A 25,494-nucleotide genomic window follows, 5' to 3' on the forward strand; every position below is an offset into this window, starting at 1 on the left:
GACTAGTTGGTGAAACCCCTACTTCACACTCAATGTGATTTCTGACACTCCTTCTGCCGCACAAGTGATTTGAAGTCGGGCTCTGCGCTGGAAACGGCGATCCGAAGGGCCGCTGTTGTGTGCTGCAGACTCAATCTGTTTCGGTTGCGACATTTTATTTTTGAGAGCGCAGAGAATGCTGCTTCACACCGGTATGTGGACGGAAACATTGAGATGATGTCTGGAGATATTTGGTAGATGCCCCACCAGTTTCCAAAAGTCCACGACATCTGTAATCCGAAACTGACGCTGAAGTTCATCTGAGCTCTTTAACTCCACTAACTCCATTTGAAGCTGCACAAGTCCGAGCTGGTCGCTTATTTGCTTCATTTCATTGACCTCAATCAGGAATGGGTTTTTCACAAGTAGAAAAATATTGCTATGGTCCTTGAAGTCGTGGAATCTTGATGTGTAGTTTTGCTTGAGCTCAGTTAGCACGTCACAGAATTGTGATTGACAGGGCAGGAGAGCGTCTGCATGCATCGCCATCACTTTCTGCACGGTGGGGAAAAACGGTAATCAGAACCACGGACACTTTGTTCGAGTACATCCAGTTTGTCAGAAAATACTCTGACAGCCGTGTAGAGCTCATACACAGTCTTGTTTCTTCCCTGCATCTTGAGATTAAGTTCGTTCAAGTGCTGCGTAATGTCACACAGGAACGCAACAGACAGCACCCACTCTTTATCATCCAAAACAGAAAATCGGGAAGTCTCCCCTTGGCCGACAATGAAGGATTTCAGGGGTTCAAGCAGGTCCATGAAATGTGCAAGCATACGTCCTTTAGACAGCCATCTGATCTCGGTGTGTAACACCAAATCTCCATAGTGAGTGTCAAACTCCTCACACAGCAGTTTAAAATGTAAGTGGTTTCTTGCACGGGCCCTGATATAATTAACCACTTCGATTACATTTGCCATCACTTCATTCAGACATTTGAACTTCGCAAACAAGGCTTGTTGATGCACAATACAATGGTATGAGAAAATACCCTCAGCAGCAACCCCGCCGTTTTTCAGCGTTTCTTTCAGCAAAGCCACGGCTCCGTTCCTCTTACCAAGCATCGCCGGTGCGCCATCTGTTGTGAATGCTGTGATTTTTTCTGGTCCAATGTTAAACTTTTCTAATGTTTCCAGCACAGCGTTTTTTATTTCAATGCCCGTTGTTCCATTTTTCAGTGAAACCATGTCAAGCAGTTCTTCTGTAATGTCAAACTTACTGTTGATCGCTCGGATAAAGATGAGTAATTGTGGCGTGTCATTGATATCCAAGCTTTCGTCCATTGCAAGGCTGACAAACTCAGCAGATGACAGTTTGTCCTTAAGAGTATGTGCAATGTTCTCTGAAATGTCTGATGCCCTCCTAGCTACAGTAGAATCCGACAGTTGCATTTTTTTTGCCTCTCGTTCCAGGTCTTTTTTCTCAGGAAACAACGTTGAACAAGCCAGCAGTATGTAATCCTTCACCATTTCTCCATCAGTATATGGCTTCATCTTTTTCATCAGTTCATGTGTGATTTTGTAGGATGCCTCTGTCGCTCTTTCACTCGTATTAGTGTGGAATACGTTTTTTTGAGCAGTTCGGTTCTGTTTGAGTCTCGCCAGCTTTTCCGCCCTCAGCTCTCCACCTTTCGGAAAGTCGGTACTGAACTTCGGGTGTTTTGTGTCGTGATTGGACCTTTTAAATTGTGAAATGACGTTGTCACAAAGCAGGCAGATGCATTTTCCCGAACCGGTGGAGACGAAGAAAAACTCGAGTTCCCAGTCCTCTTTAAATGTTCGATATTCCTCTTCATATTTTCGTTTCCTATATTCCTTTGCCATTTTTGCATAGTGCTGTAAGCTAGTTTTCCCAGTGTGACGGAGCAATTATCTCGCGCACCTGCAATCAGAGCGCGAAACCTGAAATAATTTGTGATTGGTTGTTCAGAGGGATGGGGGGGGGGGGCAGCTTAATAGACTGATGTGTGTGATGACTGATGTGTGACTTGTGAATGATGATGAAAATGTTGATGAATTCTGCTGACAATGTTTTTGTTTTTTAAAGAATTTTTTTTTTCTAAGTGGGACTTAAAAGAGCCGCAACTAGTCTTAAAGGAGCCGCATGCGGCCCGCGAGCCGCGGGTTGAGTATCGCTGATCTAAATATAGGGACAAAGGTAGAGTGCCACATTACGTGCACAGTACACAATGTTCAGATGACTTTGCCCAAGAGCAAACATTGAAGTTGCTTGAGTCAGACTCAGAAATATTAAACCACTTTTAAAATCAGACTCTCAAGTCATAAGGAAATCCATAAAGATATCTCACTGAAGAAAATACACATTTTAATGAAATAAGCTTTATTTCAATGAGACTATACAACTAAAGCTCTCATGACATCAGGAGGAGAAAACAGCTAGCTTGGCTCTCATAGTTTTCCCACACTCTTAAAACCACTATGGTTTTTCTCCCGTGTGAACACGAAGATGTAATTTGAGATTTCTTGATGAAGTGTAAGTTTTCCCACACTCTTCACACCAGTACGGTTTTTCTCCTGTATGAATACGGTGATGTGATTGGAGAGCACCTGATGTAGTGAAAGTTGTCCCACACTCTTCACAGCTGTATGGCTTTTCTCCCGTGTGAATACGATGATGTTTTTTGAGAGCACTTGATGTAGTGAAAGTTTTCCCACACTCTTCACACCAGTGCGGTTTTTCTCCCGTGTGAATACGGTGATGCATTTGGAGACCACCTGATGTAGAGAAAGTTTTCCCACAATCTTCACACCAGTACGGTTTTTCTCCTGTGTGAATACGGTGATGTTTATCGAGATCACCTGAATTAGTGAAAGTTTTCCCACACTCTTCACACCAGTACGGTTTTTCTCCCGTGTGAATACGGTGATGTATTTGGAAACCACCTGATGTAGGGAAGGTTTTCCCACACTCTTCACACCAGTACGGTTTTTCTCCCGTGTGAATACGGTGATGTATTTTGAGAGCACCTGATGTAGGGAAAGTTTTGCCACACTCTTCACAGCTGTATGGTTTTTCTCCAGTGTGAATACGTTGATGTGTTTTGAGATTAAATGATGTAGTGAAAGTTGTCCCACACTCTTCACAGCTGTAAGGTTTTTCTCCAGTGTGAATACGTTGATGTACTTTGAGATGAGTTGATATAGTGAAAGTTCTCCCACACTCTTCACACCAGTACGGTTTTTCTCCCGTGTGAATACGGTGATGTATTTGGAGAGCACCTAATCTAGAGAAAGTTGTCCCACACTCTTCACAGCTGTAAGGTTTTTCTCCAGTGTGAATACGTTGATGTGATTTGAGATTACTTGATGTAGTGAAAGTTTTCCCACACTCTTCACAGCTGTATGGTTTTTCTCCAGTGTGAATAAATTGATGGAATTTGAGATTACTTGATGTAGTGAAAGTTTTCCCACAGTCTTCACAGCTGTATGGTTTTTCTCCAGTGTGAATAAATTGATGGTTTTTGAGATTACTTGATGAAGCGAAAGTTTTCCCACACTCTTCACAGCTGTGCGGCTTTTCTCCAGTGTGAATAAGCAGGTGGCGCTTTAAAGTTCCAGATCTTGTAAAGGATTTGTCACATTGCTGACAGCTGTGACGTCTCTCTCTTCCTTTCGGTTTCTAGAACAGACGGACAGAGAAAGAGAGAAAGTCAATCTAAAAAGCATGAATACACAAGTTAACACAATAAAAACTCACTTAATATAAACTTTGAGTTAACAAAATACTACTTATCAAATGTTTGGGTTTATTATATTTGTATTATATTTGATACAGTACTACAGCAACATTCTAACCACAGTATATAACAGAGGTGGGGGACTCGAGTCGCATATTTTTTGACTTGAGATGACTTGCTGGACTAACATTGATAAAAGACTCGACTTGACATTTGTTCAAGCACCGGATCGGCAAAACAGGAGAGTCTGTCAACCAGTCTGCCTTGACCTATGTATTCATGTCTGTGACTCTCACAGTATCTGCTGCCCACAGCTGTTTTATAGAGGGAAAACCTCCTTCACTTCATGAAATCTCTGCAGCACCAGGAGGCAGTAACGTGTCACTCAGCAGAATCTGAGAAGAGCAGCACCAGATGCAAAGAGCTGTGCCTTTTACTGTTTACTTCACTGTGTTTACCTTCATTAGAACAGGCTAAAGAGCGACCGCAGGCTGCTACGTTTTACACACACACACACACACACACACAACGAGAGAGAGAGAGAGAAAGAGAGAGAGAGAGAGAGAGAGAGAGAGAGAGAGAGAGAGAGAGAGAGAGAGAGAGAGAGAGAGAGAGAAAGAGAGAGAGAGAGAGAGACTGGCCATAGAAACAGGCAGGTACAAGAAAACATGGCTGCGAAAAGAGGAGCGATCATGCCAACAGTGAGGAGGAACTGCTGTGGAGACAGAGCAGCACTTCCTCACACAATGCCCAACTTTTGAACCTATACGGAAACAATTCTTCACAAAACTCAACCATAAGCATCCTCAAATATTTAAAAATGACATGAAGCAATGTCGCCTGGAGACTGTGTTACCTGGGTTCCAGCATTATGTTAGGGATCACAGCAGGAAAGACAATATCCTGGACATTACATTACATTGCATTTAGCTGACACTTTTATCCAAAGCGACTTACAATAAGTACATTCGACCAGGAAGACACAACCTTGAAGAAAACAGAATCATATAAGTACATCAGGTTTCATAGAGCCAAACATTTCAAGTGCTACTCAACTGGCTATAGAAAAGCCAGTCCTTTATTAGTATATAAGTGCTTTGGACAAATGCTTTGTTAATGATAAAGGAGCCTATGTGTCTAAATACAGACCACCAATACTGAACTCTGATCGTAATGTTGTGAATATGATACCAGTGTATAAGACCAAACTGAAGGGAAGTCAACCAGAAAAGAAAGTAATAAGGACATGGACAAATGAAAGTAGGGAACAGTTGAAAGCCTGTTTTGATTGGACAGATTGGGACATTTTTCAGGAAGGTTCACTAGATGAAATAACTACTGTTACCAAAGACTATATTAACCTCTGTGTTCCCACTAAAATAATACAAATCTATCCAAGTAATAAATCATATGTGACTAAGGACATTAACAAAAAGTTATAAAAACCAGGAAAATAGCTTTCAAAAACAAAGACTATGGAGCACTTATACAGAGAGAGAACTGAAAGTCAAATTGAGAGAATCAAAACTGGCACACAGAGCTTTTGGGAAATGCTTTTAAAGCCAAAGACCCCAAAAAAGTGTGGGACACCATGAGAACCATGACAGGAATGACCTCTTCAGCTAAACCTATTGTGACGGACAAGACATACTTGATCCATACCAATTTGCCTATAAGCAAGGGGGTGGTACTGTTGCTACTCTGGTTCATATCATTACTAAACATTTAGATAAACGTCACACCTATGTGTAACCCACTCAAATAATGCAGTGAGTTTTTCACCCTGTAATAAACAGCAGCTCCCACTTGGGGCAACAGAGTCTGCATATGAGGGAGGAGAGGAAGAGCAGGCCAGGTGTGGTTGTTAATGAGGCTCAATGAGTGTCAGCTGAGTGTGGGCCCTGTGTGTGTAAGAGTGTGGGCAGTGTTCGAATTGTTTGATGATGTGCTTTTTTGATGCTGCGGGGAACTAGGAACTAGCAGAACCGACGAAAGTTTTTGGAGCTGCAGTTTTTGTCTTTTCCTCACCAGAGAAAGGATTATAAAGGATTCCACTCACCAGAGAAAGGATTATAAAGGATTCCACTCACCAGAAGGAGGACTGATAGTCATTGGATTGCTAGAGGGAAGCTGCAGACTACCCGGGTTTGATTATTGGTTGTTTTGTCCATGATAGCAGATTGGGTTTCACTGGGGTGGATGAGGGGTTTGTGAAAGTGTTGTATGCATGTTTAATAAAATGCCGGCTATATTAATTTAATATTGTTTTTTCTATTTATATTATCTTCTACTCCTCATTGAAAGCAACCTAGTACATAGAAGTGTTACATATGCAAGAGCCCTCTTCCTAGACTTCTCAGAAGCATTCAACACAATACAAGCAGACATCTTGGTGTCAAAAATGGCCAAAATGGAAGTAAATCCATACCTGATTTACTGGTATGCCGCTTTCCTCACCAGTAGAGAGCAACTTGTGAAGGTTAACAAAACCCTGTCATCTGCCATCACAACCAATGTAGGGGCCCCCAAGGGCTGCGGGAGTTCAGCTGTGCTCTTTACTAGCTTCTTTTAGCTTCTTTTGATGACTTTACTGAACTGCTGTCTATAGTGTGTATTGACTTTGACCGTCTAGTCATTGTTGGTGATTTTAACATCCATGTTGACAACCCCCAGGACAGAGGGGCTAAAGAACTGTTTTGGTTTCTTGATAACTATGGACTGACGCACAATAAGGGGGCACTCTCTGGACTTAATGATCTCAAAGGGTCTGAATATCTCTGAGGTTGTGGTGACTGATGTTGCACTCTCTGATCATTCCTTTGAGAGCTCTATTTCTGTTCACACACATGTTCAAAAGGAGGTAACCACAAAGCGAGATTTAACTGAAATCACTAGGGAAATGTTTACTCGGAATGTTTCTTCCACACTTGCCCCTGCTAACATCTGAGTAAATGAGCTAGTAGATCATTTTAATTAAAAAATAAAACAAATTATAGATGCCATTGCTCCAACTAAGGTAAAGGAAGTGACTGGCAAGAAAAGATCTCCATGGAGAAAGGCCATGACCGTGAGCACAGAAAAAAGAGAGTCAATCCTCTCAGTAAACACAGAGCTGAATCCAGATCAGATGCACGCTGAAGGCTCTTTGAGCAGCTCTCACTGATCCTGCTGTTATGTTACATGTTTGTTGTTTGTTTCTCATGTATTATGTTTAGAGATGATCCGATCACGTGATCGGGGATCGGAACCGATCACGTGATTTTCAAAAGATCGGAATCGGGAAAAAAAAAATCGGGGATCGGGAATTATTATTATTATTTTTTTTTTTATAAAATATTTTTATTATTTTATTTAATGTTACAAAACAAAAATGACCATGTTCACGTCTTAAAGTCATCCTGAGGACTTAGATTTGGTTTAAAATTACACAACATCATGTACAGTGGGGCAAAAAAGTATTTAGTCAGCCACAAATTGTGCAAGTTCTCCCACTTAAAAAGATGAGAGGCCTGTAACTTTCATCCTAGGTACACTTCAACTATGAGAGACAGAATGGGGGGAAAGAATCCAGGAAATCACATTGTAGGATTTTTAAAGAATTTATTTGCAAATGATGGTGGAAAATAAGTATTTGGTCAATAACAAAAGTTCATCTCAATACTTTGTTATATACCCTTTGTTGGCAATGACAGAGGTCAAACGTTTTCTGTAAGTCTTCACAAGGTTTTCACACACTGTTGCTGGTATGTTGGCCCATTCCTCCATGCAGATCTCCTCTAGAGCAGTGATGTTTTGGGGCTGTCGCTGGGCAACACAGACTTTCAACTCCCTCCAAAGATTTTCTATGGGGTTGAGATCTGGAGACTGGCTAGGCCACTCCAGGACCTTGAAATGCTTCTTACGAAGCCACTCCTTCGTTGCCCGGGCGGTGTGTTTGGGATCATTGTCATGCTGAAAGACCCAGCCACGTTATATCTCTCACAGGCTCCGCCCTCTACTGGACTCTATAGGTACTACCTTACCCTGCGAGCATTCTCCCACTGAGACTTCTATAGACGTAGCCGGCCTTGGGCGGGCCTACCTGAATGCGCGCGCATCACACCGTATAAAAGGAGGCCTCACCTCCTGACTATCATCCTTTTCTCTTCAGCGGCGGAAGTGTTTTCACGGAGCTTAAAAATACGAGAGAATAGAGAGTTATGGAGTCAGTTCTTGACCACAGGACCTGTCCGAAATGTCCTAACCTGATCGCGGGAGCGGATCCACACCCCTTCTGCTTCCTATGTATGGGGCCTGACCACGCCGTGAGCTGTATGGGCTCGACACCGGCATGCTCAGCCTGCCAGATGCTTCCTCGGTTCACACGTGAGCATCGTGGGCAGCATTTCCTGTCGGCGGAGGCCCCGCAGGAGGAGGTGGAGGATTCGGAGCTCGACGTCGTCGAGATGGGCGAGTCAGGGGAGGAGGAAGTGCCGTTCCGGTTCTCCCTTCCGTGGGGCCAGTCAAGCCCGATTCCGGAGGAGGAGGACGAGGACGCCTCGGTGTCTGGAGGTCCGACTCTCAGGTCTGCGCGGAGGGATTTCCCAGCGGTGATGACCCTGGCGGCGGAGCGTGTAGGCCTACAGCTCCCCCCACCGCTGCCACCGAGGCCTATAAGCCGCCTGAGACAGGGGTATTACGGCCCGGTGCATCCAGCGCAGCCAACCTTCGTTTCGCCCCAGCTGCCTGATTTATGGCGGTATGTGGAGGCGACATGGCAGCAGCCATTTAAACGAAGGCCCCAGTAGCCGCTATGGCAGGCATCATCAAGGTGGAGGGCCGCGCGGACACAGCGTGTTCGGGTGTGCCCCCCCTTGATGAGAGCCTGGCGGCCCATCTGCTTCCGGGGGCGGCTGGTTGGGCGGAGGGTAAGCGACCCTTGCCCCCGCTGCCCCGGGACCGAGACATACTGGAATATCTGGACAAGATGTTCAAGCTCGGTACGCAGATGGCGGCTGCAGCAAACAATCTCGGCGTGTTGGGCGTCTCCCTGATCACCCCTCAGGCAGTCGCCCCCGCCCTCCTCTCTCAAGAGGGGAGCGATTATTCGGACCGCGCTATAGGTCAGATGAACAATCTGATTCATGGCGTGGCCGCTGCAGCAGGGCGGGGCGGGTGATTTCCTTGGCCACAGTGGCGTCTCGTCACGTGTGGTTGGGACTCACTGCCCTATCTAAGAAGGACCGAGAAGATCTCCTCGGAGCCCCCGTGTCTACGGAGGGGCTTTTTGGGTCAATCTCCTCGGTCACCCAGCGCTTCAGCCGCCTGGAGGAGGAAAGGGTCCAGCTTAGCCGGATGCTACCGCTGGCCCCTCCTCCGGCCCCGCTACGTGCTCCTCCATGCATTTCCATGCAGGCGAGGGAGCGCAGCGCGACAATGAAGCGGAGGGAGAGGCGCCGGCACGGGGGGTCCCGTTGCTGCTGCGCCCTCCACCTCTACGGCCCATCCCGTGGTGCCGACATATCGGCAGCCACGGGGACGGGCTGCCCGACCTCGGCATGCTCCTCAGCAGCAGAGATCGGCCGGGTGGGGTGCGCCGTCTGCCCGGAGTTGACTGGCGGGGGGAGGTAGCGTCTCGGCGGGGGGAGAACAACTCTTCGCCCAGGACGCAAGGGTGAATCCCGCCTCCTCCCTATTTAATGCACAGATTCCGAGAAAAACTTTCAAAAATAAAGAAAGGTTTAATCTGTATCCAAGTCTAAGTGTCCTTTGTTTCCACAATGCTACACTTACACATGATGTCTGTACAAATTCCCCACTCGCCGCCCCAGTCATAACTCCTGTAAGAGAGGAGGCTAGTGGGAGTGCGCAGATGAGAGTGATAAAACGCAAGCAAAATTATTGTAGTGCTATACGTGTACAGGGGCATTATGGCCGGCGTATTGCTGTTAGGGAACACACTAAGCCTGGGGCTAAGACTCCAATTAATGCAATTTACCAGAGTGGTAAGAGTTGCATTATGGCAGCACCCGCACTCACAGATTAGCGCGTGGCGGTGCGTTCAGGGGCCTTAGTAGAAAGCACCACTCCTATAGGGACTCCAATTAATGAGGTCCACCGTAAAAGTGAGAACAGCATTATAAGGGAGCGCGCGCTCACACATGAGCGTGCGGCGGTGCGTTCAAGGTCCTCGGTAAATAATCGGCCCTTTCTGTGTCGACCCTCCATGGGCAAATCTTCCCTTCACTGGGAGTTTTGCGGCGGGACGGGTCGCCAGAGAGTACCACAGCTTTATAGCTGCGGCTCCACAGCTGAGGGCATGCCCTTTAACACAGTGTTATGGGGAATGGAAAGTCAGCTGTGTACTATCAAAGTGGATGGACAGGACGCTGAGACGGGGTTATTCACTCCAGTTTTATTCCATGTACTTCCTGGTTCTCAAGAAGACAGGGGAATTCAGACCTATTCTAGATCTCCGCGGCCTGAATCGCCACATTTCCCGCAGGAAATTCTGCATGTTGACTGTGAAACAGTTACTGGGGCTTGTGCAGCCGGGCGATTGGTTCACCACCATCGACCTGAAAGACGCGTACTTTCATGTAGAAGTTGCTCCAGAGCACAGGAAGTATCTGCATTTTGCCTTCAAGGGAATAGCCTACGAGTACAACAGGCTGCCGTTCGGCTATTCCCTATCCCCACGCACATTCAGCAAATGTGTGGCCACAGCGCTTCAACCGCTGCGCGCACACGGCATGAGAGTTTTCTTTTACATAGACGACCTCATAGTCATGGCTGGGTCACGGGAACAGGCAATGTTTTGCACAGCACAATTGATCACACACCTGACCAAATTGGGCTTTGCGATCAATTGGAAAAAGAGCACCCCCATACCTCACCAACGGGCGCTGTATTTGGGTGTGGTGCTCGATGCAGGCGCGTCGCGCGCCACCCTGTCAGAGAGCAGACGTGCGTCCCTTCTTCAGGGGGTGCGCAGGCTGCGACAGGGGGCAATAGTGACAGCTTTTACTGTCATGCAGACATTGGGTCTCATGGCGGTTGCTCACATGGTGGTCCCGTTAGGGTTACTACATATGCGCCGTCTGCAGAGGTGGTTCTCCAGCCTGCGCTTGGATCCCAAGAGGCACAGGCGGCGGCTGGTGACCATCCCCCCCTCAGTGGAGGGCAACCTCCGGTTTTGGGGGTCTCCGGATCACCTCCGGAGGGGGTCTCCACTGGGACGGGTGACCTCCTACATCACAGTGTTCACGGATGCATCCAGAACAGGATGGGGAGGGACCTGCCTGAAGAGGGCTATAGGTGGGCGCTGGGCTCTAACAGAGTCTCGACACAGCAACCTCCTAGAGCTACGGGCGGTAGTGTTAGTCCTCCAGCATTTCAGGCCCCTAATTCAAGGGAGGCATGTAATGGTCAGAAGCAACAACAGCACCACAGTGGCTTACGTCAACAGGCGTTCGGCGGAGTTCGATCTGCCGCCTTGTTGACCACAGCAGAGGAACTGTGGTTATGGGCTTCAGAGGTGGTGTTATCTCTGAGAGCCCTCCATATCCCGGGACTGGAGAACAGAGGGGCCGACCTCATGTCGAGGAGCGGCCCCCTGCCAGGCGAGTGGGTGCTTCACCCGAGGGTGGTGAAGCAAATCTGGGCCCAGTTCGGGAGAGCGGAAGTGGATCTGTTCGCCAGCCGGCGAAACAGCCACTGTGCCCTGTGGTTCTCCGTGGCTCGGAGCGACGGCCCACCCTTGGGGGTGGACGCGTTTGCACACGAGCCATGGCCAAGGAAGCTGCTATATGCCTTTCCACTGCTGCGTCTCATTCTCCCCCTCCTGAGGAGAGTGAGGCGAGAACGTCTGTCAGTCATCCTAGTGGCTCCGGATCGCGTTGGGGCGCCGTGGTATTCAGAGATGACACAGATGAAGGTGGGCCAGCCCTGGGCGGTTCCCCAGTTCTGGGGGGCGATGTCTCAAGAGGCAGGTGCAATCGGGGCGTTACCCACTCTCGGCCGTCCTCTCCAGGTTTGGCTCCTGAGAGGGACAGGCTGAGACAGGGTGGATTGTCTGATAGTGTTATTCAGTCTATCCAGGCAGCTAGAGCTGGATCCAGCACAGCCTGTTACAGGCCAAGGTGGCTAGGATTCCAGCGATGGTGTGAGGAGCGGAGAATAGAGCCCCTATCTTGTGAGTTAGGCTCCATTTTATCCTTCTTACAGTTACTGGTGGACAGAGGGCTTGCACATTCAACAGTGAAAGTGTATGCAGCAGCCATCTCGTTCTGCCATGAGGGATTTGGCAGCAGGTCAGCCTTTAGTCAACCACTGCTGTCGCGGTTTTTACAGGGGGTCAGGAGGCTGCGCCCAGTAGTGCACGCTTCCACCCCACAGTGGGACCTGCCCCTAGTGCTCGAGGCTCTGGCCTCGGGGCCGTTTGAGCCTCTGGAGCTCTCCTCTCTGAAAGCATTGTCGTGGAAAACAGCTTTGCTTCTTGACTTAACGTCAGCCAAAAGAGTGTCCGAGTTAACTGCTCTGTCGGTGCACCCGAGCTGTTTACAGATTCGGGGTGACCAGAGCGGCGCGACACTCAGACCGAACCCCTCCTTTGTGCCCAAGAGCCTAAGGAGTGCGTTCAGGTCAAGGGCTATTCAGTTAGGGGGTTTTAGTCTTCCCCCCCATGGTGGGACCAGGGAAGTGAAACTGCACCTCCTCTGCCCGGTGCGTGCGCTAGCATGTTATGTGGAGCGCACGGCTGCCCTTAGACGCACCGAACAGCTATTCGTGTGCTTCGGGGGCGGGGTGATCGGGAAAGCTCTGTCCAAGAAACGCCTGGCAGGCTGGCTCTGCGAGTGCATTGCACATGCCTACGGACAGGCAGGGAGAGCCTGCCCCACGGGGGTTCGTGCACACTCCACACGGGCTGTGGCTGCGTCAACAGCCTTATTCAACGGTGTGAGTGTGGAGGATATATGCACAGCCCCTTCATAAGGTTTTATCTCTTGGACATGTCGGGCTCTTTCTCCTCGTCTGTGCTTGCGGGGGCAACACAGGACTGGTAGGGGGGAGGGGGGTTGTGGGTCAGTTGGCATCTGACCCCCTCCCCGGACGTAATGCGCCTTCGCTGTTCTCGGGCCTTCTGAGGGTCCCGGGAGGGGCGGGGGGGGGGCGCACTGGGCCCTTACAGGGCTGGAGGACTACTCTCCTCCTGTCGAGAGGCAGGAGGGGGGTAGCCCTCCACACTTTAGTCCACACACTCTGCACGGGGTCAGTGTTTGAGTGTGGGACGTGGGCTCTGACGCTCTCCCTGTTATCCTTAGGGATTCAGGGAGGCAGGCGTGTAGTAAGCCCATTCGGGGCCCAGGGGGCTTTCCCCATCCGTCTATGGGCGGGGGGGGGGGGGTTCCCCCGGCACTGTTTTTTGAGCACACTTCAGGGTGTGCTCTGTCAGCCACAGCCCAGATTTCTCCTCGGTTACAACCGGGTTAAAGGAGAATGTGGGGCAGCAGCTGCTGACCATAAAAGCCGGTCAGGGGCAGTAGGTTGGAATATTGTTGTTGGACGACAGTGCGCGTATACATCGCGGCTCCACCCACTGTACCCATAGAGTCCAGTAGAGGGCGGAGCCTGTGAGAGATATAACGTCGGGTTACGTATGGTAACCCTTGTTATATTAGCACAGGCGGAGCCCTCTACCCAGGGCACTGTCTGTCCTATTCCGCTCGCTGAAGAGAGGTGTAGGATGATAGTCAGGAGGTGAGGCCTCCTTTTATACGGTGTGATGCGCGCACATTCAGGTAGGCCCGCCCAAGGCCGGCTACATCTGTAGAAGTCTCAGTGGGAGAATGCTCGCAGGGTAAGGTAGTACCCATAGAGTCCAGTAGAGGGCTCCGCCTGTGCTAATATAACAAGGGTTACCATACGTAACCCGACGTTTCATCTTCAATGCCCTTGCTGATGGAAGGAGGTTGTCACTCAAAATCTCACGATCGCCCCATTCATTCTTTCCTTTACACCAGGGGTGCCCAACCTTTTTTTAACCGAGAGCTACTTTTAAAGTTGCCAGTCTGCCGAGATCTACCAGTACAAATAGAGAGGCATAGCCATTACTGACAGCCTAGCCTACTATCAGGTAAATACACACTTCTACTTGTATAAAACTGACCTTTGTACAATGAATACTTCATAAAATACTGCAGATCCTTTATCTTACCTCTTTCTAATCTACACACATACAAGTATTTAACTGAAGTTACACAACAGTGTTGTTGATACAGAGTTGGAGTTTATTCACACGTCACTACAGTGGGTAATGTTTTCAAGAAACATTGAACAGTGCTGCCACATATGACACAGGAAAAAAAGAAAAGACTCTGAACCCTTTCTTTGCCATTATATAAAAATAGTGTTGCTACAAAAGTATAAATTAGGCTTACTAATAAGACAACTCAGATCTGAAGCTACACAGGAATCTGCTGCCAAAGTGCAATAAAAAAGACACAATTAATAGAATCAAACCCTTTTTTTGTTGCATTTTAGTAGAGTATAAAAATAAATGCCTTTAAAATAGGATGCAAGCAACACTAGTTTCTTAACCTGAATTGATAAGACTATAATCAATTTAAACAGAACAGATCTGAATGTTTGCATTCTTATACCATTTTGTACAATAATTATAATGAATAAGTTCAAACAAACTAAAACTTACAGCTGATTAATAACGGTATCCAACTTGAGTTTTTATTATATCAAAAACCTGTTGAAATGCTACTGTTATTTTTACTGTTCCCCAAAAGCGCGTCGGCAGCCTCCAGGAAAGCTTCTTTCACAACTTCGCCGTCTTTGAAAGACTTCATGTGTTTGGCAAGAACGTGACTGACACGATAAGATGCTGTGGTAGCAGCCTTGCTCTTGTTGTTGGGCCTGGTGAAAATGGACTGCTGTGCATTTAGCTGTCCTCTCAGGTCCCTCCCCTTTTGGAGCATAGGGCAGAATTAGGAGGGAATTCCGTCTCCTAGCGTTTGTGCACTGTTTTGAAATGCCGCTCCTAAATTACCCTTCTTCGGTAAAGCCACGCTCGCATTGCAGATGAGACAGATGGACTTTGAATTGGAATAGATACAAAAATAATCATCCTCCCACTCGGAGTGAAAATTATATAGGCCAATGTTGGGCTTTTTTGCTTCTACCATAATTGCGGTCTTGTGTGTGTGCGGACTGTCACTCCTGTTGACACGGACAACGTCAGCGAAATACTGCCCAATACCCACCAGCCACGCCCCGACACATGGGGTCACGCCGGCCAATCACAAAGCTTTGATGCGTTCAAGTGCATTATTCTGGACAGGAAGATTATGTTTCAGGACATTAACATACAACAGAATGTTGTTGTTCTATTTTTAGACACATCTCGCGATCGACTGGGAATCTCCCCGCGATCGACCGGTCGATCGACTGGTTGGGCACCCCTGCTTTACACGGATCAGTCGTCCTGGTCCCTTTGCAGAAAAACAGCCCCAAAGCATGATGTTTCCACCCCCATGTTTCACAGTAGGTATGGTGTTCTTTGGATGCAACTCAGCATTCTTTCTCCTCCAAACACGTCTAGTCTATTTTGGTTTCATCTGACCATATGACATTCTCCCAATCCTCTTCTGGATCATCTAAATGCTCTCTAGCAAACTTCAGACGGGCCTGGACATGTACTGGCTTAAGCAGGGGGACACGTCTGGCACTGCAGGATTTGAGTCCCTGGCGGCGTAGTGTGTTACTGATGGTAGCCTTTGTTACTTTGGTCCCAGCTCTCTGCAGGTCATTGACTAGGTCCCCCCGTGTGGTTCTGGGATTTTTGCTCACCGTTCTTGTGATCATTTTGACCCCACGGGGTAAGATCTTGCGTGGAGCCCCAGATCGAGGGAGATTATCAGTGGTCTTGTATGTCTTCCATTTTCTAATAATTGCTCCCACAGTTGATTTCTTCACACCAAGCTGCTTACCTATTGCAGATTCAGTCTTCCCAGCCTGGTGCAGGTCTACAATTTTGTTTCTGGTGTCCTTTGACAGCTCTTTGGTCTTGGCCATAGTGGAGTTTGGAGTGTGACTGTTTGAGGTTGTGGACAGGTGTCTTTTATACTGATAACGAGTTGAAACAGGTGCCATTAATACAGTTAACGAATGGAGGACAGAGGAGGCTCTTAAAGAAGAAGTTACAGGTCTGTGAGAGCCAGAAATCTTGTTTGTTTGTAGGTGACCAAATACTTATTTTACCGAGGAATTTACCAATTAATTCATTAAAAATCCTACAATGTGATTTCCTGGATTCTTTCCCCCCATTCTGTCTCTCATAGTTGAAGTGTACCTAGGATGAAAATTACAGGCCTCTCTCATCTTTTTAAGTGGGAGAACTTGCACAATTGGTGGCTGACTAAATACTTTTTTGCCCCACTGTATGTGTTGCTTCTTTTGGGCTTGTTTTCATAGACCTGGTTGCTTATTTCTCTCAAATCTGGCAATAGAGTGGGCAGGGCACAGTGTCTAATAGTAGCAGTAAGCTAACAAGAGGCTACGTTCAGCTGGTGACTCGGGAGTCGGGACAGAGAACATTTCAGGAGTTTGGAAGTATTATAAAATTGAAAGCGAAGGCAGTGTAACAGCCAGATGCAATGTTTGCAAGGCGGAGGTTCCGCGTGGTGGAAAGAACAGAGCTACGTTCAACATGACCAATCTAATACGCCACCTGAGAAGCAAACACCAACAACAACACGACGAGTACACATCGGCCACTCAGGTAACGGCACTGAAACAACCAACACTTTTAAAAAGGAAAGACAAACTGCCCCAGAACAGTGAAAAGGCCAAAAAATAACAGCCAAGATAGCTGAATTCATCGCGTTGGATGACCAGCCGTTATCTGTTACCTTTTTTTTCTCTTAATGCATTGCATAAAGATCGGATCGGGAAAAATCGGTATCGGCAGATTGTCAAAATCAAATGATCAGAATCGGATCGGGAGCAAAAAAAGGTGATCGGGACATCCCTACTTATGTTTGTCTTATTTGTCAATGTTGATGTTACACATGGAGCTGCTGTGATGCAAGTCACATTTCAGACTTGATCTGACAATTAAAGTATTATCGTATACAACAACGTTCTAACCTATATCTAACCATATTGTGCATTCATATTGTATATTTCAAAACAGGTTGTGATCTTTCATTTGGAGATAGCAGTGTTAGGCATTCGTGAGGTGCGACAACATTAACATGAACCTTTCTGTTGGTCGCTTGTTAGCAGACCCTCCACGCGATAGCAGAGTGAACAGGTACAGCAAGCGAGGGATCATTGTCCACTGGTAAATCGATTGCAGATGGCGTCGTGCTCGTGGACGGATACAAACAAAATAATAATGAATGGGTCGCGAAATATACTTTGGTGGCCCAAGTAAAGTCTATGTGTGGGAAACCCTGGACTTGAATTTTGAATTGAGCCGTCCCTTATAGATGCTATCTCTTTACGCATTAGTGATGGGAATTCCGGCTCTTTTTAGTGAGTCGGATCATTTGGCTCGGCTCACTAAGAAGAGCCGGCTCTTTCGGCTCCCAAACGGCTCTTCATGTTACCAGTTTACCAGAGCCTCAGTTTCGCCAGTTCACGCACGTGCTCCACTAGCACCCCCCGTCAAGGCTCGCCGGCAGTACACTTTCCGTCACAGAAACACGTTTTGCTGGCAGCGAAAATAATCCCACCAGACTCCTTTGCCCTTCCAACAGAGGGATGTCCTTGTCCTTTTCGTCATTTCAAGCGATAAAAACTCTTTTGGGCACCGTCGGCTCGAGTTCAGGGCATTCTGAGCTGAATAAGGGCCTCAAACGACGGCAAGACGCCCGCCTGGCGGAAACGCTGGAATTAGGAATATATTGTGATGAAGTGCACACTGACCTGAGCTCCAGGGGTCTCCTTGTTCTCCTCCATACTGCTGAAAATGATAGAAAGGTCAGATAGTTATTAACGATAAAAAGTTATTATTATTAAATTATTAATATAATACAAATATTTAGATATAATTCTTCATAATCTGTGTAGCAATTTACATTCTAATTTACAGCTCACAGTTTGTTCACTTTTATTTCATTAAAATTACTTTATTCACATAGAAAGTGACATTAATGGTTGTTTGAACCACGGTTATAACGCTATCTGTGTCATTAACTATTACTAAGTTAACACAGAAAGCAAACATTAGCTAGTGAGACTGTTTAATGTACTCCAGTATTCAGTATTTTCTGCATATTGTGTATTCTTTAGATACTCTAATACAGGAGTGACTACAATTCAACGAGGTCCAGTTAGAGAAAATGTCCCTGTGCAAAGGTCCGGAACTTCAAAATGTCTAACTTGCTTTATGAATTAGTGTGATATATATTGAAGTAGCTTTATCAACGTCTGCATGTAATCAGCAACTGACTGCCAATCAAATAAAGAAAGTACAATTCAAAAACAACAATATGTATTGTCCATTAACATTGAACTCTACAGATATACAGTAAATACTGTGGATATGTGTAATGTTCCTCTCGGGCTGCATTTAAAAATAAAATAGAGAAAATAAATAATAGCTTTTGAGAATATGTGCATCTTAAAAGTGCTTAATTTTAGATAAGTAAAATAAAGTGTAACAGCAGCTTGAGTTTCCCTTTTTCTTTGTTAACCGTTTCACATCATGACTTAACAGTTTCAGCCGATTATAGAACAATATCAGTCTTTACACATCATAACAATTGAACAGTTTTAAAGTTTCTCTTTCCCTCTTATATTGCAGTCCCTCACTCGCTTTTTTTATTCAGTGCGAGAATTGAGCTGGAGCTTGTCCTGCCAGGAGTTTGTAAATCTGGGCTGAAATGGTGTCAGGGCCATTCTCATACACACATGCAGGTGCTCATTGGTTAGCCTCGGTTAGCTTGCCCTGTTTTAGTTTTAATTTTCATTCTGGTTGACTGATCATATTGGGCTCTAAGACTGCTTATTTTTTGTGACCTCAGTTCTGACTTGAGAGGGAATGTTTGGTCCCTGTTTCAACCGCAGAGCGAGTCACAATAGTCCGATATATAAGCATGAAGAACAAACAAACACGGCCGGGGTCAAGTTGTGTTCCCTGGATGAACTGAGCAGGCAGAGTGCCTGTAGCTTCACGGAGCAGCTAGCAGAGAGACAAGAAGCTAGCAGCAGCAGTCACTTGACAGAGCTGTCACTCAATGTGACCACGCCCTAATTTATGCAAAAACATTAAGACCTAATATAAATAAAAGGGTCGTGTTAGAAAACAATTCACTCACGGATCCATAATCATGAAGGTGGAATCTAACTATATTCATAATAATATCTAGTGCATCCATGGGTAGAAACATGTTTTTTTATGCTGTAAAGTTGGGCATTTTAACATGGGGGTCTATGGAAATTGCTCCTTTCTGCAGTCAGTCCCTATCAGCCAATATATGAACTGCAGTGTGTGGCACTTCCGTATTGGCGTCCCGGCTCTTCCCCAGAGTTTGCTGCTTGGTGTAAACTTGCTGCTAATGCTTCATTTGTATTATATCTTTTTGCATCTTTTAAATAGGTTTAACTCGTGTAATGCCTGAAAACACTTCTGCTGTGACACAATCATTTCCCAGTTTAAGATAAATCATTATTTAAATAAAGTATATCTATTTATCTAATGAGCTAAACCGTCGCTTAGCTTTAGCTGCTAACTGAAGAACCCCATTCATTTCAATGGGAAAAATGCTACGTCACGGTGAATGGCGATGCTAATAAGCATATATTTAAAACCATATCTATGGTAAAGAGCACCAACACAACAACTCAAACTGTCTTAAAGACAACTGGTGTAATAAATAACTAACATAAAATCAGCTGAGCATTACAAATAAACTGTTACTCACCCAGAGCCGAACTGGAATAATAACTGTAGCCGTTAGCCGATAGCCGTTAGCTGTTAGCCGATAGCTTTTAGACGATAGCTGTTAGACTTTAGCTGTTAGCCGATAGCTTTTAGACTTTATCTGTTAGCCGATGGCTTTTAGCCTTTATTTAAAGACAATTTGAGAAAAATGTTGGCGCACATTTTATGTTTTTTTGTGAGTTTCTTTCTTCCAAGATTACAGCTGTTGTGTTAAATAAGATAACTTCTGATTCGGCTGAGGGAGCTCAAAGGTTTGCCAAACATAGTTGTGTTTCATTAATGTTTACAAGGTGTGACGGCTGGATTTGATGCCCAACTCTGTCAGCTTCCTTTTGTACGGTCGGTCATAGCTGCAGTTTACGGTGAGAAACTCCTAGTCTGAAAATCATGTGAAGGAACATTTAAATATACTTAACATTTCTAGGGACATACTTGAATGGTCTCAAGTCTAAAGTCATTACAGAAAGCTTTGTAATTTATTCAGCAGTGATACCCCTCACATTCCTGTTTTTCTTCTTTTTCTAACGCTGTCCAAGTCATATTGTAGTGCACTGTATATGTATATGGAAACAAAAGGTACCTGAACTAGGACGAAGTGGTCTAAACCAGTTTCATTGTGAGCCCTATTGTATGGAAGCGATACACTCTGTTTCTAATCAGGCTTGGCTTTATCCTTGCCCGCTCCCTGCTGGTGCACTTTGAGAGAAAAATTAAAAGATCTATGGATACATCTCTCAACACCCATATGAAACAGAACTGTAAGCAGATTTTATTTCTCTTATATTTTACAAATCACTCCCCTTTTAAACTATATTGTTGTTTTGTCATATAGTATTTCATAACTGTTTTTAATGTATGCTCTCTGGCTGTCCATCTCATAATGTTCACATAGAAACTAGCTGTCATTAGGAATATCATTCAGAAGAATTATAATTTCATGCATCTGTCTCAAAAAGGGGTTGCACATTTAAATTCAGGTGTTGTTATGGCAACGACAGTGGCCAAACAGCCACATTTACTGCTGCAAATACGTTCAAACATGCTGTCGGGGCACGTAAAGCAGTGGCAACTATGCCACCATTTCAGCTGACTTTTTCTCAGAAATACTGTCACATAACATTCATATATTTCAGTGCTAGGTTGATGCTTAGCTAAGCTAACTATGAAACAATTTAACTGACAGGACTCAGGATCAACTGTATACTGTAAGGCAGCTTCTAGCTTCATGTCGAACACTGACAGTAAGTCAACATTTCCCAGAGAGCTTTCTTTGAAATCACCAGGTAATGCTAAAAAACATTACATTTAGATTGTATGACAAAGTGTTTATTCCATATCTCTGGCTAGCTATAGCTACTTGCTAACGGTTTAGCGTCCCCGCGATTCAAAGTAACGTCAACGTAGCTATTATTTATGCTTTGCTTACATGTTTATATAACTTGGAAGTTTACTGACATTTACATACCTTGTTTACCTGGCGCAACTGGTGGCTCCGGGGTTGTTGTGTGAGCCACCACTTGAGAATTGTCGTATTTTTTAAGATATTTTTTTCCTATGTCCATCTTCAAAAACTCTGAGTCCGACTGACAGTTTAAACATTGTCACAGCTCACAGGTCCATTCAACTCTCTGGTTGGTCTGGTGCAGGGGTCACCAACCTTTTTTAGGATGAGGGCTACTTTTAAAAAATAAAACAAGTCAGGGGCTACTTTTACTTTTTTTTGTTTTTTGCAATGTATATATTTAGCACATTTTAACATTATTATATGCTTACCTTTAACCTTTGTGTGCTGTTTGAGTCTGTGGGACCCGTTTGCAGTGTTTACTAAAAGAAAATGTATGCAATTTAATTATTTTAACCTGTTTTATTTGGGGGTGGGCCTCACATCCTCTAGGGGGGGCTCACATCCTCCAGGGGGGACCTCACATCCTCTAGGGGGGTCCGGGGGCATGCACCCCCGGGAAGATGTTTTTTTAAATGTTGAAGTGAAATGCATCAATCTGGTGCACTTTGTGCACAAAATGAATTTATGGATACAGCTCTCAACACTCATAGGGAGCTGTGATGCCCCTGTGGGTTCATCAGTGGGGAGGGTGTGGCTGTCCTGTCTTGGTTGCATTGATTGCACTGATTGCAGTAACTCAGATAAAAATAAAAATAAAAATAAACATATTTGTAAAGTGGGGGGACACAAACGGGATTTCGAAAATCGCCCCCCCCCCCCCCCCCCCCCCCCCCAGTGGAGATTAAGCCATGCGTGTGTGTGCGTCAAGTGGAATAAATATATATGCAAGTTACAACACACAGAGTAAAACTCTGCCCCTCATGTGCTGTATAGGCTGGCATGATAGGCTGTTCAATGGGGCTGATGTGTTGTGTAGATTCTGCCAGAAGGAAAATCAGCGGGGAGGTGCCACATTGCTTTTCTTCCCGACTGCAACGCTGGTCCCGCAAATCAAGCAAGAACGTGATTGGTCGATATTCATTGTGGGGGTGGGGGAGGAGGGGTGTTAGATAGATATAGAGTTGTAGTAAGTAGATAGAGTTCGCTATGATTTAGGTTTCGTTTATGCATAGGATAGATTCTTTTAAATTACATTTCCTTTTTTGTTTTGTGTATTTTATACATTTTGGATTTGCTTGGCGAGCTATTTTTAGAACATGCCCCGCGGGCGACTCACGTTGCCCCTGCGGGCGACTGAGTGCTCGCGGGCACCGTGTTGGCTACCCCAGGTCTGGTGTCTTGCCTCTGTTGCATTCACTGAACACGGGAAATTACAATTCTGCTGTCCTCTCATGATATTATGAATGTATTATATTATTGAGGGAGAATTGTCCAGGGCTACAGAAAAAACATTCGGGGCTTTGGTCCTGTATAATAACGTCATATTAAATGCAGTCATTTGGTCTTTAGCAACAGCTTTTGAGAGCAGTGCATTAATCGGTGTTCGTTTTAATGCTGCCAGTTTGTTGACGGCCTGTGTGTTGATGGGACTTCTCATGCTCCCTAAATGTTTCCCCTGCCTTTCGCCAGTTCTTAAATCCTCCTTTCACAAAACTCCCATCCCTGACCTTGTCTGCACTGATAAGCTTATTTTCTATAGCAGAGCAACAGAAGAAGCACACCGCATTATCTATAGTATGTATAGACTGCTTACACTAAAATGCTAACTCAAAAATAGTAACTCAAAATAAAACTTTTGTATTGATTTGTTTAGTGAACCTTTTGGCGTTGCAGTTACAACTCTCCGCCAACAGATGGGGGTGCTGCAGCACCCTCAGCACCCCCCCTTCCCGCATGTGTGTGAGTGTAGTGTTTGGAAATGTGTGTGTGCGCCTGTGTGAATACAATTCTGCATTTGCGTATGGCTGTGTGTGTGTGTGTGTGTGTGTGTATATACAATTCTGCATTTGCGCGTTTGTGTGCGCGAGTGTGTGCGCGCGCGCGGGTGCGGTTTCGTGGGGTTGAAGTCACCCCCGCACTCGAATGCCACGTTTTTCAGGGGGATATGAAGCTGTGCAACTTTACGAGACCTCAGCCTATGTAGGATACTTACCCCCTGATCCCACTGGAAGCGTCTGCGCCGCGCTGCGACCTCCTCCTGCGTCCTAACCCACCAGGCGCGTTTCAAAACGTTGCGGAAGCGGAGCGTCGTGTGTGCAGCCTCGCAGTTGTTGGATGAACATTCCACTTCCTGCCTGCGCCGCGCTGCGCCACGTCAAAAATAGGATTCATCCTATATTTTAGAAATTCCTTGCGGCGAGGAGCTTCTGGGACGCTTCGAGCCGCGGCGCAGCGTGTCTGGTGGAATAGCACCCATTGACTAGAGTGGCCGCGATCGCTAAAAACGCCGCAGACGCTCCTGGTGGGATTAGGGGGTTAGCCACACACACCACAGACACACATGCATATAATGCAGACCCGGCGTCATGGGCGGGCCCGCCCATCAAGGATTTGGGCCCGCCCATCCAGGATTTGGGCCCGCCCATCCAGGATTTGGGCCCGCCCATCAAGGATTTGGGCCCGCCCATCCAGGATTTGGGCTCGCTGTTTTAATCAGGGCTGAATACAACATTTTAATTGTTGTATTATTATGTTCAGTGGCGGCGCCAGGGTATACTGGGGTAGGCTACAGCCATACCAAGAAATGGCTTAGCCCCACCATGAAATATTTATATTAATTTATATTAGGTCTTAACGTTTTTGCATAAATTAGGGCGTGGTCACATTGAGTGACGGCTCTGTCAAGTGCCTGCTGCTGCTAGCTTCTGTCTCTCTGCTACCTGCTCCGTGAAGCTACAGGGACTCTGCCTGCTCAGCTCATCCAGGGAACACAACTTGAAGCCGGCCGTGGTTGTTTGTTCTTCATGCTTATATATCGGACTATTGTGACTCGCTCTGCGGTTAAAACAGACGGTGCATGAATGCGGTTTTGCGGTAAGTGAAATTCGAGTGCTTTATTTATGTGTTAATGATTTTAATCAGCTACGTAATTAATGTTAAGGCTTGGGTTAGCGTGTAGCGAGTGGTAGCTACATCGGTGCTAACGATGCTAATCGTAGCCTCCAAGTTAAAATAATAGACTGTATTCTTTCACACACACATACGGGTTTTGGGCCGAGGGCGATACCGTACTTCCGGTATCAACCATTTCACACGAGGTGCATACAGAATATCATAGTCGATTGCCTTAATCAATATAGTCAACTCTAAAATACCACATATATGCATTGGCATGATAATATTATTGTGACAAGTGGGGTATTCACCTGGTGTTTCCAGAAGATAGATGTAGATGCCAAAATCGACCGAAGGCCACTTTTGGGTCGTAATTCCATACATTGTACATCCAACAACCCACACAGCTCTAGTTTACGCTGGTAACGACCTAGAGCACACCCCTCAAGTCCAGAGATGTAATCCGAAGACATGCAGCGATTTCTTCGGTCGTTAATTCAGAAAAAAAACCTAGTGCGCTCTGCCTGGCTACATAAGCTAGCTGTTTATATTAGCATCGCCAGGATTTTTGCACCTCCAGAAAAATGGCGTCTTTATAAAACAATATATGGCGCGCGTTGCATTGTGGGTAGCTGTGACGTCACTGTGTGTGAAAGAATATATAAAGGTTAAAACGAAATAGACGTTAAGTGGGATAATACTGTTGAACAAACGGCTTCTGTTTGAGGTTGATAAAATAAGGTTACATCCTTGTAACGTAGAGATATTTTATTACGTAGCTAGGAACTGTATGCATCTCTAAGGTTAATTTAAATTGGCTATGCTCAAGTATGTAGACAAGCTAACGTCGAAGTAGTGTATGTGAAATCAACCTCACAATAAGATGTGTATATTACAATTATTAATGTCATATTTCAAGATGATTACTTAGATATTACAATATGGTTATTTGAGCTGGAGTTCATTATTGAGCTTACACGTTAACGTCACAGTCATCTGAAGAACGAACCCAAACCTTGTTGTTTTTATTAATTGCATTACCAAATGGGTATCAAATAAACAGTAAGCATTGGTAACACAACTTCCAAAGTTACAGTAAAATAAAAAGGACCCTGACTCGGACAATACACAATACAACATGTTCAACAGAAGAGAATCAGTTATATTGTTTGTACACATGGTACTTTTCATATATATCTGTTTGTTTAAGGTGTCCAGGTGATGCAGACAGGCTGGACTAATACAATGATATACGTTCCATTAAACAATACTAAATACTAGATCACCTACACATCAGTTAAGTTGAGGGTTTTTTCCATGCAAAAAGTTACATTTAGATGTTAACAAGCACTATGATTT

General features: G+C 45.6%; 2 protein-coding genes across 3 annotated transcripts in view; both read right to left on the minus strand.

Moving 5' to 3' along the window:
- Positions 1 to 453: 453 nt before the first annotated feature.
- LOC117555264 (general transcription factor II-I repeat domain-containing protein 2-like) lies at positions 454 to 2,378 on the minus strand. The gene is made up of 2 exons (XM_034230114.1): positions 2,155 to 2,378; positions 454 to 1,596 (listed from the first exon to the last, which is right to left on the minus strand). The coding sequence occupies exons 1-2, from the start codon at positions 2,208 to 2,210 to the stop codon at positions 528 to 530; spliced, it is 1,125 nt and encodes a 374-aa protein (XP_034086005.1). The 5' UTR covers positions 2,211 to 2,378; the 3' UTR covers positions 454 to 527.
- Positions 2,379 to 2,412: 34 nt separating this feature from the next.
- The window catches only part of LOC117555263 (zinc finger protein 345-like), a 30,080-nt gene continuing 6,998 nt past the window's right edge, over positions 2,413 to 25,494 (minus strand). Inside the window, exons 2-3 of one of the 2 annotated variants that reach the window (XM_034230112.1) lie at positions 17,657 to 17,693; positions 2,413 to 3,678 (exon numbers count right to left, since the gene is read on the minus strand). In XM_034230112.1, coding sequence (XP_034086003.1) covers positions 2,476 to 3,678; positions 17,657 to 17,693 — 1,240 coding nt within the window. In that variant the 3' untranslated portion in view covers positions 2,413 to 2,475. The remainder of the gene's footprint in view (positions 3,679 to 17,656; positions 17,694 to 25,494) is intronic. The other variant, XM_034230113.1, reaches the window with a different exon arrangement.

Source organism: Gymnodraco acuticeps, unplaced genomic scaffold (assembly GCF_902827175.1).
Source record: "Gymnodraco acuticeps unplaced genomic scaffold, fGymAcu1.1, whole genome shotgun sequence".
Lineage (NCBI taxonomy): Eukaryota > Metazoa > Chordata > Actinopteri > Perciformes > Bathydraconidae > Gymnodraco > Gymnodraco acuticeps.

Bases quoted from the DNA above. Each gene is read 5' to 3' on its own strand.
- LOC117555264 (XM_034230114.1), bottom strand. From the start codon at position 2,210: ATGTGGCACTCTACCTTTGTCCCTATATTTAGATCAGCGATACTCAAC. The intron at 1,597-2,154 runs CGCGGGCCGCAT...AAACGTATTCCA, and splicing joins GCGATACTCAACCCGCGGCT to CACTAATACGAGTGAAAGAG.